This window comes from Lytechinus pictus, chromosome 15 (assembly GCF_037042905.1).
Source record: "Lytechinus pictus isolate F3 Inbred chromosome 15, Lp3.0, whole genome shotgun sequence".
In the NCBI taxonomy this organism is placed as follows: Eukaryota; Metazoa; Echinodermata; class Echinoidea; order Temnopleuroida; family Toxopneustidae; genus Lytechinus; species Lytechinus pictus.
Window position 1 is genome coordinate 19,667,887 of NC_087259.1, and position 13,014 is coordinate 19,680,900.

The 13,014-nt window shown below is 38.7% G+C and overlaps 1 protein-coding gene across 1 annotated transcript in view; it reads left to right on the forward strand.

The window, feature by feature from the left end:
• The window catches only part of LOC129277401 (coagulation factor X-like), a 100,594-nt gene extending 90,082 nt beyond the window's left edge, over nt 1-10,512 (forward strand). Inside the window, exons 4-12 of the mRNA XM_064110269.1 lie at nt 818-938; nt 2,500-2,685; nt 3,299-3,429; nt 4,754-4,901; nt 5,232-5,374; nt 7,002-7,107; nt 7,470-7,673; nt 8,440-8,555; nt 9,144-10,512. Coding sequence (XP_063966339.1) covers nt 818-938; nt 2,500-2,685; nt 3,299-3,429; nt 4,754-4,901; nt 5,232-5,374; nt 7,002-7,107; nt 7,470-7,673; nt 8,440-8,555; nt 9,144-9,500 — 1,512 coding nt within the window. The 3' untranslated portion in view covers nt 9,501-10,512. The remainder of the gene's footprint in view (nt 1-817; nt 939-2,499; nt 2,686-3,298; nt 3,430-4,753; nt 4,902-5,231; nt 5,375-7,001; nt 7,108-7,469; nt 7,674-8,439; nt 8,556-9,143) is intronic.
• The last annotated feature ends 2,502 nt before the right edge of the window (nt 10,513-13,014 follow it).

Consider the following 13,014-nt stretch of genomic DNA (forward strand, 5'->3'; position numbering starts at 1 on the left):
CCATTAGAAGTGAGGAAGGTAAATTGCAGCATGATTGCAGGAAGCAATTGAATTATAGGAATAGATCAAGTCGATATAGGTCGCCTGCCTATGAAATATTGGAGAGCTAAGACAAAATAATTGACTTGCCTTATGTCTGGTCAGTGGTGATATTGATCAGAATATCAATCAAACTGGCCATTTTTTTTTTACTTTCTTCTTTTCCGAATGACTGTTTATCTGATATCTAGGGGCTTAGCCAGAAGGATTCAGATGGGAGGTTTGAAGTTTCAGGATTTGGGTCCCTATTTTCTACTTCCATTTGAATAATTTTAACTATCTCACTGATTGTTCATGTATTTTTCGATACTGGAAAGATCTCGATAGTTAGCGATAGCTTGAAAGGGGTGTATATTTGACTATTTCCTTGATTTTTTAGGTATTCTATGGCACTAAAGAATCGTGGGGGGTGAGGCTTACAAGTGTATACTTTTGACAATTTTCTTGGTTGGTCAGGTATTCTACGATACTTCTAAGACACCGAAAGCTGTACGATACAAGAATGATATTACAGGTGTATAATTTTGACTATCCTCTTACATGTCTTGTTTCTTCAGGTATTGTACGGTATAACGGTCATTATACAGGTCTATAATTTGTATTATTCTCTTGGTTGTTCGGGTATTTTACGATAGTCATGTCAATAAGCTGTATGATAAAAGAACGATAATTCAAGCGTATAATTTTGACTATTTTCGGGAGTGTTCAAGTAATCTAAGCTGAACGATATAAAGATTACAAGTGTATAATTGTGCATATTCTCTTGTTTTTTGGTCAGGTATTCTGTGACGCTGGTAAGATCCTCGTAGCCGGGAATGGTTTTACAGAATGCAGTGCAGGAGAGTGGGTTCCTCTCATACCACTCTGTTATGATATTGATGTGGTGGCACAAGGAAGTGGTATGTACCATGCATGTGTTTAAAAAAAAAATTATTCTTTTAAAGGTACCCCTCCCGGAATTTAAGGACGTTCCACAGTTATATTTGTGCGCATTATGATCTGCGCATAGTTTACACTCTGCGCGCTGACGTCACAAAGGATGAACAGGTGATTAATTAGCTGCGGGTATGAGCTGATTTTTCTCATCTTCTGCATTTTAACTGCAGATCCGATGCGTTATTTCATGAAGCTAAAAAATTGAATTATTCCATGGACCATTAAAAAAAATATTCTCTACAATTTCAAAATACTTTACTCTGCAGTGCTGCCAAGAATCACGAATATTACCCCGAGTTTGAATAAATGGTAGAGTGGTTTTGATATTTTCTTCACATAGATACTAAGCATTCGGCCCATTTTTGGTGTTTTAAAAAGCACATTTGCTCTAATAAAAATGCTGATAGTTTAAAAACAAGCACATGAACCCCTATTTTTTTATGTTTGTACCTCTTAGGTATACCTTCCTCTACAACTCTGCAAATTTTTGTGAAAATGACATGGATTTTGAATAAAGTGCAGCATTTATTGTACGTTTGTAGTTTGTTACTGAAATTTTACATTTTTTAGATTGGAATTTTGTTATCTTTTACGCCATTTTTAAGAACTGACAGTGCTGTTAAACTTAAAATTGCAAACAAATAGCACTATTAATAGATTCTCCATTCTAACGATACAATTATTAACTCTCTTGCGAAATTTGATGACTTTTTCATGTATTTTGACTGAGTAATGGAGGTTTAAACTCATTGTAGTAATCTTGGGCGGTCTAAAAATGCCAAATTCTTTTGAATGCGCAATTCTTAAGAACATCAATTTGGGTGAACTTTGAAGCTCTATAGCAAAAAATCAAGCACATTGACCTATGTTAATTTTTGCATATTTCGAATATTAAGGTTCTAAAGTATATATGTGCAAAGTTTGGTGAAAATGACATGGATTTCACTTTAACTGTGGAACGTCCTTAAGAGGGCGCTGTCGGACAAACGTACGCGCTGCAGGCGGCACCAGCTGCCCATTGACACCAACGTTATACGACACTTACGCAGATGCCATGTTTTGAAATGGCGGCGAGTACAGCATGTAGCAAAACACTGGAATCCGGGAGGGATTAAATTTAAGATCTGTAATGATCTTATTTCAATTTTAGCTGATCGTGCTTAAATATGATTTGAACTGGCTGATAATCTAATTAAGGAACAAGGGCATGTTCCAGTTGTTGATACAATCATGCGTACTTTACAAACAGCTTCATGAAACACTCCCTGAACTGATACTGCCCGTTATTGCATTATTTTCTCCAGTGTGAATTTAGTTTGAACGGCTTTAATTTACGAAATGGTTATACAAATTATCTTGATCAAACCAATGTAATCTATATCCCCATCATATATAATGCAGTTATTACGCATTTTATCCAGTATGAATTACATTAGACATCAATTCTATTTTCAGGATTGTTTTAAATTCTATCCCATTAAAATCAAATGAATTCATTCTCATATTTTTCTTTCCCAATTTTAGAGGATTATTGTCCTATACCTTACATCTGGGCCGGTCAGCTCTCATCTACTGACGTCACAGAAGGCCACGTCTCCAACGGGTTCCAGGTCGACTTTGAATGTCTACCGTTCGCCGAGCGGGCCACGCCCTCCCCCATCACGTGTATGAGTGGCCGCTGGGAGCCCGAGGAACCTCGATGTATACCAAGTGAGGATACCATATGATCAGACATTCGTTTGTAATATTATTCAAATTTTATTAATCATTTATTAGATTATAATGTAAATATTTCACGATCTTAAAAAATGGCTTTATATCGCGTGAGAGTGCCCCGTTATCATCAGTATATTTAACATGTCTCGTGATGTCTGTAGAACGTTTCATCTGTTGTCTGACAAGTTGTTAAATCTGAAAACTTTTCTTGGTTTTGATTGGCTGAGAAGCACATGATAATGCCCGTTACTATGGTAACTGCCGGATAATGAAAACTCGTCCATACTGACAACTTTCCTGACCCTGCATTGGATGAACGACTTTATTTCATAATTAAGGCTGAATTAGTTGGTAACCCATTTTTATGTAATTAGTAAAAGTAAATTAAAAGTAGAATCAAAATGATTGATTAATGTAACACATTTTGAGTCTCAAGCAACAGACAGTCACTGATGTTGGATATCAACTATTATACAGCACTCGGCTACAGTTCTTGTTGGCCTATTCTATGTTAGTTGTTCGATCCTCATCTAACCATTGAAATATCAAGTGTACCGTTTATAATTTTGTCAAATGAATTTTCTCTCTCTTCATTTGTCTCTTTCAGAACACTGTACATTGCCACCGTTAACCCGAGGACTCCGGATAGTCAACGCACCATTAGGAGCCATCACACCTCACAGTCAAAATCTTACATTAGAATGTTCATCAGCATATATACTACAGGGTCCCCCTCAGGTTGGTATTGGATATAATAAACTATCCTACATTTTAGGCCTACTATTCAATGGATTATTAGTTAATATTAGTTAATATAGACCTAGTGATGACATCGTAATTCCAGTTACTTCAGCAAATTGCAGATATAACACAATATCATGAATATTGAATATTGTGGATACTGGTGTAGAAGTTCTGATTCAATTCTATGACTACTGTCTTACTGTTGAACTAACCAATACCAGAAAACTCTACTGTGCACCCCTCCCCTAAATATCTTTTAACCCTATTGTGAAAAGTAAAGTAGGTTCAATCAGTTAGGCCTATATCCCACCCTTTCTACATGTTCTATCTATTTCTCTATACATCTTATTTATATAAACGTGATCAAAATTGCGAATCTTTGTTTGGCACCGCAGCTCCAAAACATTGACATTCTCAAAACCAGTCTTGTGGAGACCTAAGAATATTCTCCCTCGTGCGACCCTTGACATTGTAGGTTAAAGGTCGAAGGTCATAAATGTGTCAAGTGCAAGATGTTTTGCCCGACGTCAGTCGATGATGCTGGGGAATAGTATATTCTGATGACCGGGCACAGGTGTCATACACATGACATACGGTGCAGACAATTTATGGTTTTGTTTCTTGCCATCGCTTCAGGGCGAATATGATATTCATCGGCTGTTCTCTTTATAGATAAACGATTTATTTCGGAATATATATCAAAATAAATGCACTTTCTTTGTCATTTATGACTGCAAATATAATAAGAAATTGCATCCGGTGGTCACTGAAGTTTCCATTTAAACGAAATGAAAAAAAAAATAGTTATACAGTGGGGGTAGTAAAGATTTAAATTTCTTAACCAAGTATCTCTATTTCATTTCGCCACGATATGTCTTCTTAAATCACCTTCACCATTATCATTCGTGGTGGATCCAGGGTTTTAGAATAGGGTAGGGGTACCTAATTTTTTTAAGAGCCCCCCCCCCCAAAAAAAAAAAAAGTTCATGACTCCAATATTTTGTCACCTCAATTTTCAAAATTGGTCAGAAGTGATGTGTTTGTGTGTGGGGGCGGTTACATTGCACAGCCCCGGGTAGAATATCTTGTTAAAAGTGGATCGGAGGGGGGGGGGGCTCGTGCCTCTTGTGTCCCTCCCCTGAATCCGCGTCTAGTGATGGCGGTGACGATGCTGCAGCTGGTTATGGTTCGCAGTCAGCACCATCGCCAAAACCACCACTACCACTACCACAATCACTGTCTTTTAGTATCAACCTTATTCATCAGTTCGCTTCAGTAATCCCGAATATCTATATATCTACCACTCTTCCCCACACAGATTACCTGCTGGTATGGTGACTGGGCTGGCAACATACCAACTTGTGACCACCCTAAAACAGACCCACCACCTACCTCACCACGTCCTACCACCATCCCTACAACCGTTGTTACCACAACTGAGGAACCTCGAGATCTTCTACCAAGAAGTAAGTTTTACACCCAGGGGTGACGTCATTAGGGAGGAGGCATGGGCGACCACCCCTGGCATTTTTCAAGTGATAAGATTCAGAATTGTAGAAGAATGAAAAGAAAAGTGAAGAAAGAATGGTATCATAATGAAGGTCTGCTTTGTGGAGTAACTTTCCAATACTCATTTATAGACCCGTCTTGTTCAATTACCAGCGACAAGCAAATTTTCATTGAAGAAAGTGCCTCTAAATCGAACCAATTTAGTTCGATGTTTTTTGTTGTTTGTTGTAAAAAAAAAAAATCAACATTTGAATGATCCACCCCCCCCCCCCTCTTTTCGACTGCAGTACCCGGTGAAGATTATTCTCAGTGCGGCAAGGCGGGCGACATCGGGCAGAAATTAAGGGGTCGTGTTGTTGGTGGCTATGAAGCTAACGAGGCAGCCTGGCCATGGCAAGCAGCTATCTATTGGCAAAGAGCTGATGGCTCAGTAAGTATATTTGTTGTCACTATAACCACCATCATCGTAATCACCGTCGTTTTCATCATCATCATCATCGTCGTCGTCGTCATCATCATCATCATCATCATCGTCGTAATCATAGTTATAATCATCATCGTCAGCATCATCATAATCATCATCGTCTTTATTATCCACTTCCTTCTCCTCCTCATCATCATCACCATCGTCACCATCATCATCATTATCATCATCATCCCCATTATCGTCTTCCTCATCGTCGACTTTATTTTCTCCATCATCTCCTTTATTTACATGAACAATAAACATGTTTAAAAAGGTTTAGAATTATCTAGTTTTAAAAGTAAAAATGAGCTTTGATTACTGATCGCTATTGTTAGCATTTAGCATCGACATGCAGATAATAGTCAAGATGAAAGAAGGAAAATCTTTTGATGAAGAACGTTCACCAAGCTTTCAACCATATAAAGAAAAATTATAATTTTGTACTGTTTGATACCGAGTGAAACTCTGTATCAGTAATTTACAGCATCAGTACCTTCCACAACGATTACCGAAACAGGCCCCTGTCACCTGAAAGGAAATCACCCCCTCTGTTGGCGGAAATCTCGGCGCCCTTTCCGAGGAGTCACCCAGCGGTTTTTATGTCTTTGTTGGGGGAAACATTTATACATTTCCTTTCACAAATGTTTGCTTCTTGCTTATGTCAGATAGGCAACGATAAGACCCACGAGTCACAACCACAAACAGTTAAAGGAGGTTTGATTTATCCAGGGCAGTGGGAGTTATCAGATAATGCAGAAAATATGTTTGGTGTTGGGGAGACAGTAAAAAAAGTTAAAAGAAAGAGTGAACGATTGTTAATATAAAGGAGGGACCAGAAGACAAAAACTCAAAATTAAAAGAGAGAACAAGTGAGACAAGGAAATGAGCTATGGAATTTGTTTGATTACCCCGTCATCTAATGAATATATCAACGAGTTTGTTATTTATTCATATGAGAATAGATGGAATACTTTTTTTTACAATATAATAATTATATATAATAAAGGACGAATGGTCTTGGTGAAGTTTGTCGAAGTTTCTAAATGACCAATACTATCTTTTTGTTTCCAATATTCCAAGGTTACGGGAACATTTTTCCAAGGTACTTAAAATCTTGGAGAGGTAGGGTCTCCCAAACTCCAAGGTTTCTGTAGATTACCAAACTTAAAACTTTCGGCGCTCTGGTGAACAGCGATTGGTGCCATTCTTACCTTTAGATGAACAGCGCCCACTACATGAGCCAAGTGTTTTTTTTTTTTTTTTTTTTTTTTTTTTTTTTGGGGGGGGGTGTTTGTTATTTTTATTGTTTCTATTTTGCAAATGTATTCTTAGTAAATAAAGTGATGGGCTATTACTATTCGCAAAATATGATATTATAACTTGCCGTCATCTATTGGTTTGAGGTAGCATGGACTTTCCGAAATCGTTAGATATAAAGCGCCTTTACATCTCACTTTAACTAGAACGTCATGAATGTAGAAGCACTTTTGGAAAGTATCTATCACGTCTATAGAAGCACGTGTATTTATTTTGTGAAATATGTTGATAATCATAACGTGTCATCTGATTTATTGTCCCTTTCTCCTTGCAGTGGTTTTTCTTCTGCGCCGGTACGGTCATCAACAGAGAATGGATCATATCCGCGGGACATTGCTTCGGGTACGATGAGGATATTACCAGACTTCAAGTCAAATTAGGTAAGTCAAATGAATCCGATCAAAGATTTATTTATGATCAGGACTAGGTTAGCTCTGAAGTTAGACTTTAATTCTACGCTGAGAGTGAAGTTTTCATCTCATGCACTGACGTCATCACGTCGCCATCTTAGATGCTGATGCCTTTACCTTACATGCGTTGTTGTTCTGCAGCTGGTGCATCTCTAACAACCTCATTTACGTGTATTCCTATATCCTCTGAGGGAGGGCGCTATGAGATTATGAGGTCATATGCAGAAGGTCTTTAGCATAATCACCCAATCTCCATTATGTTGACAAATTATTATAATCTATTACTGTAACATCGATTGTTACGTCATCGTTTTATTCTATCCGGGATCCAGGTCTTACAGATCGAATCCGAGACCAGGGTACACCGAGGGAACAGGTCTTCTCGATCAACGGTCTCTACCTCCCCAAGGAGCACGACTTCATCGACTTCGACTACGACATCGCCCTCCTTCACCTATCCCAACCTGCCGTCCTGGGTCCATACGTTAGACCGATATGCCTGCCTCCAGAAATTACAAGCCCGGATGCAAACCTAGGTTAGTGTAACCGCGGTTTAAAACAATAACAACGATAGCGTTCATAGGGATATCCCTACAGGAATATAGTGTCCCACATTGTGTTCCACAGTGTGTTCACAGTGTGGAACCAGATGTGTAATCATATCTTCAAATTATCCAGTGTGAACACACTGTGGATACTCCACACTGTACAAGTGTCCTTGGTTAAATCATCTTCACACTCTTTCATTTTCTTTTACATTTTAATAGTATGAATCAGATATTCACATATTCCAGAACATGAACACGTTGTATTAAAACACTCACACTATGGAGGCGCGCACACAGAGTGGAATTATCTTCACACTGTTTGAGTATCTTAACAGTGTAAATCACGTCTTTGCAAGTGTTGTCAATCACCCAGGATGTAAAGAATTTTAAACATAGAGTATATACATCTCTATGGTTTTGAAGCAACATACGTTATGCAATACATTGTATATTCCACACAATGCATCATACATGGTATAAAATCATTATCTCACTCCCAATGGCCGTTGGAGCCTGACGTTGTAAATTATGAAGAGTAGCTATCGCTTGGACAGCGAATTAGCTGGCTCCGTTGATATAACTTTGTCATTTCGACTTCGTTTTACAATACCGGGGATGTTTTATAAAAGCTCAAGTCTTGAATGAAATTACATCTAAATTCCCAGTTTCATAAGTGTCTAAGAACGATAAATCATGCCTAATTCAAATTATTGCATCACATCTCTGTACTGACACTATTTTCTTTTCTTTGCAGAACGATTAGTAACTATCAATTCTTTTGGAATGGTGATTGGATGGGGCCATAGTAAACCTGTAGCAGTCAATAGCAGCCAATATACCATATATGAAGATATTCTTCAACAATTACAGGTAAGAAAATGTTTTGAGAGACATGTACCTCAGCGACCGTATTTTAACAAGGTTTCGAAACATATTACGAACAGATGAAGTGTATATTTTTTAGTATTTATAATTTGCTACAATAAAAGATGTATACTTGTTTAGTCTTGATTATATCATTGTAGAAATGAGACTCTTTACAGATATGATTTTGAATAAATTATTTATTTTCCTTGAAATAGGAATTAAAAAAAACTATCTAAGCAATAAGTTATCATTTCGAATTAACGCCTTGGAATTTTCATTGCATTACAAACGTTTGGTATTAATCAAGATTTAGTAAACGGTTAATTGAAAAATTTGTGAAATCATTGGCAAGTAAGAATTTTCACGATTCCTTGAATTGGCAAAAAAAAAATAGGAAAAAAGGGTTTTCAGCTGCAATCAATCAATAAATAGATAAACGTGTGAATGAATTTATTAATGAATGAATATTTAATGAAAGAATGAACACAAAGTGATTAGATAAAATCATCAATAAATTATGCAGTTACGTATAAACTTTTCTGGCGTGAAACTTAATAAATGATTGGGTTTTTTCATTTGCTCTTCAACTAGATTCCCGTTCGTCCACGTCAAGCATGCGTCAACAGCCTGCGTGACGTAGGCGAAGATGAAACGCAATTTACCATTAACATGTTCTGTGCCGGTTATAACCGGAAACCGCTTGATACCTGTTTCGGTGACTCCGGTGGACCGCTGATGCGACACATATTCCATCCAGTCGTCGGGCGAGACGGAATCCAGCGAAGGCAGAAGCGGTGGGTTCAAGTTGGCATTGTGAGCGCAGGAAAAGGCTGCGCAGTAGAAGGACAATTTGCATTTTACACACACGTACCAAGACTTGTAAACTGGGTGTATTCTGTGATACGATCGAACCACACACACACAGGAACGGAGATTGTTCAATTATAAGAATGGACTCAAGATTATTTTAAACGTGGAATGTGGTACTTTAGTGATTAATATAGATTAATTCAAATCAAAAGCACAGAGTTGGAAAGACATCATCACACTCGTATCACGCTGAATGTGAAAGGTCAACGGACACTTCCACTTTTCTTTAGAAATTTCGAAACTCTAATATTCTACTGTCCTAAATCCAGTGATACAACCACTTTCATGTCGGTAAATTCTCGTGAAAATGGTGTAAAAGGGAGGCAGCGGTATCTTATATTAAATCAGTAGCGCTATCAAAAATCATTAAGAGCCAATTATGACCTGTAGACGATACTGGCATTTGTACTTTCGTCGGAAATGCCGAAACCTGGAAGTGTGATGCCATACGAGAACTTCCGGGTCAATGATTGGATGCTCACGAAAGACTTTCTTCTTATCGCTCGGATCGAGTGGACAAATCGTGCGAGTCAAAACCGTCCGACGGACCAGATTATGACGCGGACAAGATTCGCCGCTACACCGGAATCCCATCTCTCCACCAATGGATAATAACTGACATGTATTATCGGAATCCTCTTAAAATGTACTGTTTGATACCAAATGGGTTGAATTCTCAAGTTTTTGAAGGATAAATACATTAATTCCATAACTAATTAGCATGTTCAGTCCGACGGCGACTCTTTTCGTGCGTGAGCTAACACTAATATTTGAATGTTGTGAATATTATATATTTACAAAATATTGTTTTATATTTGTTATTTATGAATCGAAGCAAATTAAAATATTTACCAATGATGAATTGATAATTGGTAATGGTGTTACGATGTATATAAACTAAGTTGTACAAATCTTCAAATGCTCTTTAATGTATTTACAGAGACCAGTCATTGGCAATTTGTGAGCCTAATTCATATGCAGTACAAACACAATTCACCGTCATGAATATGGGACTATAGTTGTATGTCTTTTACCGCTTATATGCATGTTTGTTGTATTGGTTGTCAAATACACCCACAGATTACCTCAATATTTAAAATATGTGTATGTGTTTGGACACGTTGCGTTGCTTCGGGTTTTTCAGAAGACTGATCCATCTTGTTCTAAATAATAGGGAGTTTATGCCCCACGACGTACGACTGATTCAAGAACTTAGAAAATGTATTGTTAAATGCCCTTCCTGACAAAGCACAACCAAGAAATCTTTGTCGAAAATTGGTGAGTAGTTAAGGGTGAGACCTCATCCTAATTGACCTTTGACCCGGCCATGACCTTTGACCCATGACCTTTGACCGCATGACCTTTGACCCCAACTTCCGGTCACTGTTGACCCCGTGACCCCACCTTCCGGTCAATCATGACCTTTGACCTTTGGGTACGCGGTAAACAGGAAATTGGATAATGGAGCGCGGGAAGCGATTTTAATTGGATAATGACTCCGCGTGGGGACGCCATCTTAATTGGATAATGAAGCGCGGGACGCGATTTTAATTGGATAATGACTCCGCGTGGGGACGCCATCTTAATTGGATAATGAAGCGCGGGACGCGATTTTAATTGGATAATGGAGCGCGGGACGCGATTTTAATTGGAAAATGAAGCGCGGGGACGCCATCTTAATTGGATAATGAAGCGCGGGACGCGATTTTAATTGGATAATGACTCCGCGTGGGGACGCCATCTTAATTGGATAATGGCCAGCCACAACGTCACCATGAATCGGTATTACGACACAGTTACGCAACCACGGCCGTGATGTCATATCCCAGGGAATTACCCTTTACCCGGTATTGCACCACCGTGGCGTCATCACCGCGTATGGGTGACCTTTGGTCGACCTCATAACACGATGCAGCGACGTTGCACGGGCATATGATACGATGCACAAAAAACATTTATACATGCAGTTTCCTATCGAAAAAAGGATCTTTCTCCGCCTTCCAGCGGATATGTCAACCGCCTCGCATGACGTCACCGGCTACGTAAGCACCGTGATGTCATCCCAGGGAATTACCCTTTACCCGGTATTGCACCACCGTGGCGCAATCGTCACGTATAGGATACGATGCACGAAACAGACGTATGATTTCTACACAGTTTCCTATTGAAAAAATTATCTTTCTCCGCCTACCAGCAGGTATGTCAAGTGCCTCGCGGTTCACGAATCGATCGCCCCATGCACGACCAACGCCCGTCATTGAACTTGGGATATCCTATTCAAGGTGAAAGCCGGCTCTCTCTGTCTCTTATTACAACAATTATTGGTAATCCAACATGTGATTATAATCATGACATCTCAAGCTCTACTCATTCCAGACTTTCCCCCATCAAAACTCTCTGACTTTTCCATACCGTTTTGTACATACTTTTCATTTAACTCACATGACCTGCACGGCTCTCTGACCCGCAAAAGTATGTATATTGAAACCCGTAGACGACTCCTTTCAATCAACTTCATTCATCCGCAGTACAGATGGTGATAACATGAAACACTATACAGTCAAGGATGATTCTTTATTATTACTATCATTTATTCTATTCCATTTCAATGTAGATAGGTTCAATTAGTGTATAAACAGCAGATTTTGATACAAAGGTAAAAATAATGTAAGATATGTTCTCAAATTACGTTGTCACAACAAAATAATTAACTGTTCATTGTTAATATTAAAGTGAAGTTCTCGTTTTTTCTTTTCCTTCGCTTAACTTATTGGATTGTAACACATGTCTATGGATGGCATTCAGAAAATATGAACACAATGAAGTTCAAACTGTCATTTATGCCCGCATTTATGTTGACGGCGTTTTCTTGGATTATTCGACAAGCTGATGTTTGTGCCTTTAGTTGTAGGTTCCATCTTCACCCTCCGTTTCTTCTCCACCATCATCATTATCGTCATCGTCACCTTGATACTGGAATAAACCATCGAATTGTGAACCATGCCTGGCTAACACTCTCTGTACGGCTTTCCGGAATTCCATGCCATTCTCTAATCTTTCCGTGAGATCGGACACGATTTCACGATTGATGTCAGCGTCTTCGAGGTACACGTTCTGCTGCAAGAACTGAGAGTACAGATCGAAAAAGATGCGTTTGACTGCCCACATTAGTTTCACGTGAGCCTTTGCTTTAGCGTCTTCTTCTTCCATTCCTTCTGAGATGTATTTCTGATATTTTTCGTCTCTCAAGTCCTTGGTGGCCGTCATGGCTTGCTCTAACCATCCTCGATAAGCGAGGTTGTCTTCAGTTTCTTCCATGTTTGCTGTCATTGACGATTCGTGTCCATCGCTTTCTGATACGCTCGTTTCGGAATCACCGTTGGATTCTTCAACTCTTTGCATTTGAGAGGATGGGTCGGATTCTTCATCTTCACTCGTTTCTTCTCCAGTATCATGCTCAATTTGTTCATGCCTCTGCATGTTATATTTCCTACTAAAAGTTTTATCGCATCGTGAACAAGCGTAACGGTTGGACATATCCAATATATTCATGCTGACTCGATGATTATTTGTTGGGAAATGAAGAAAATTA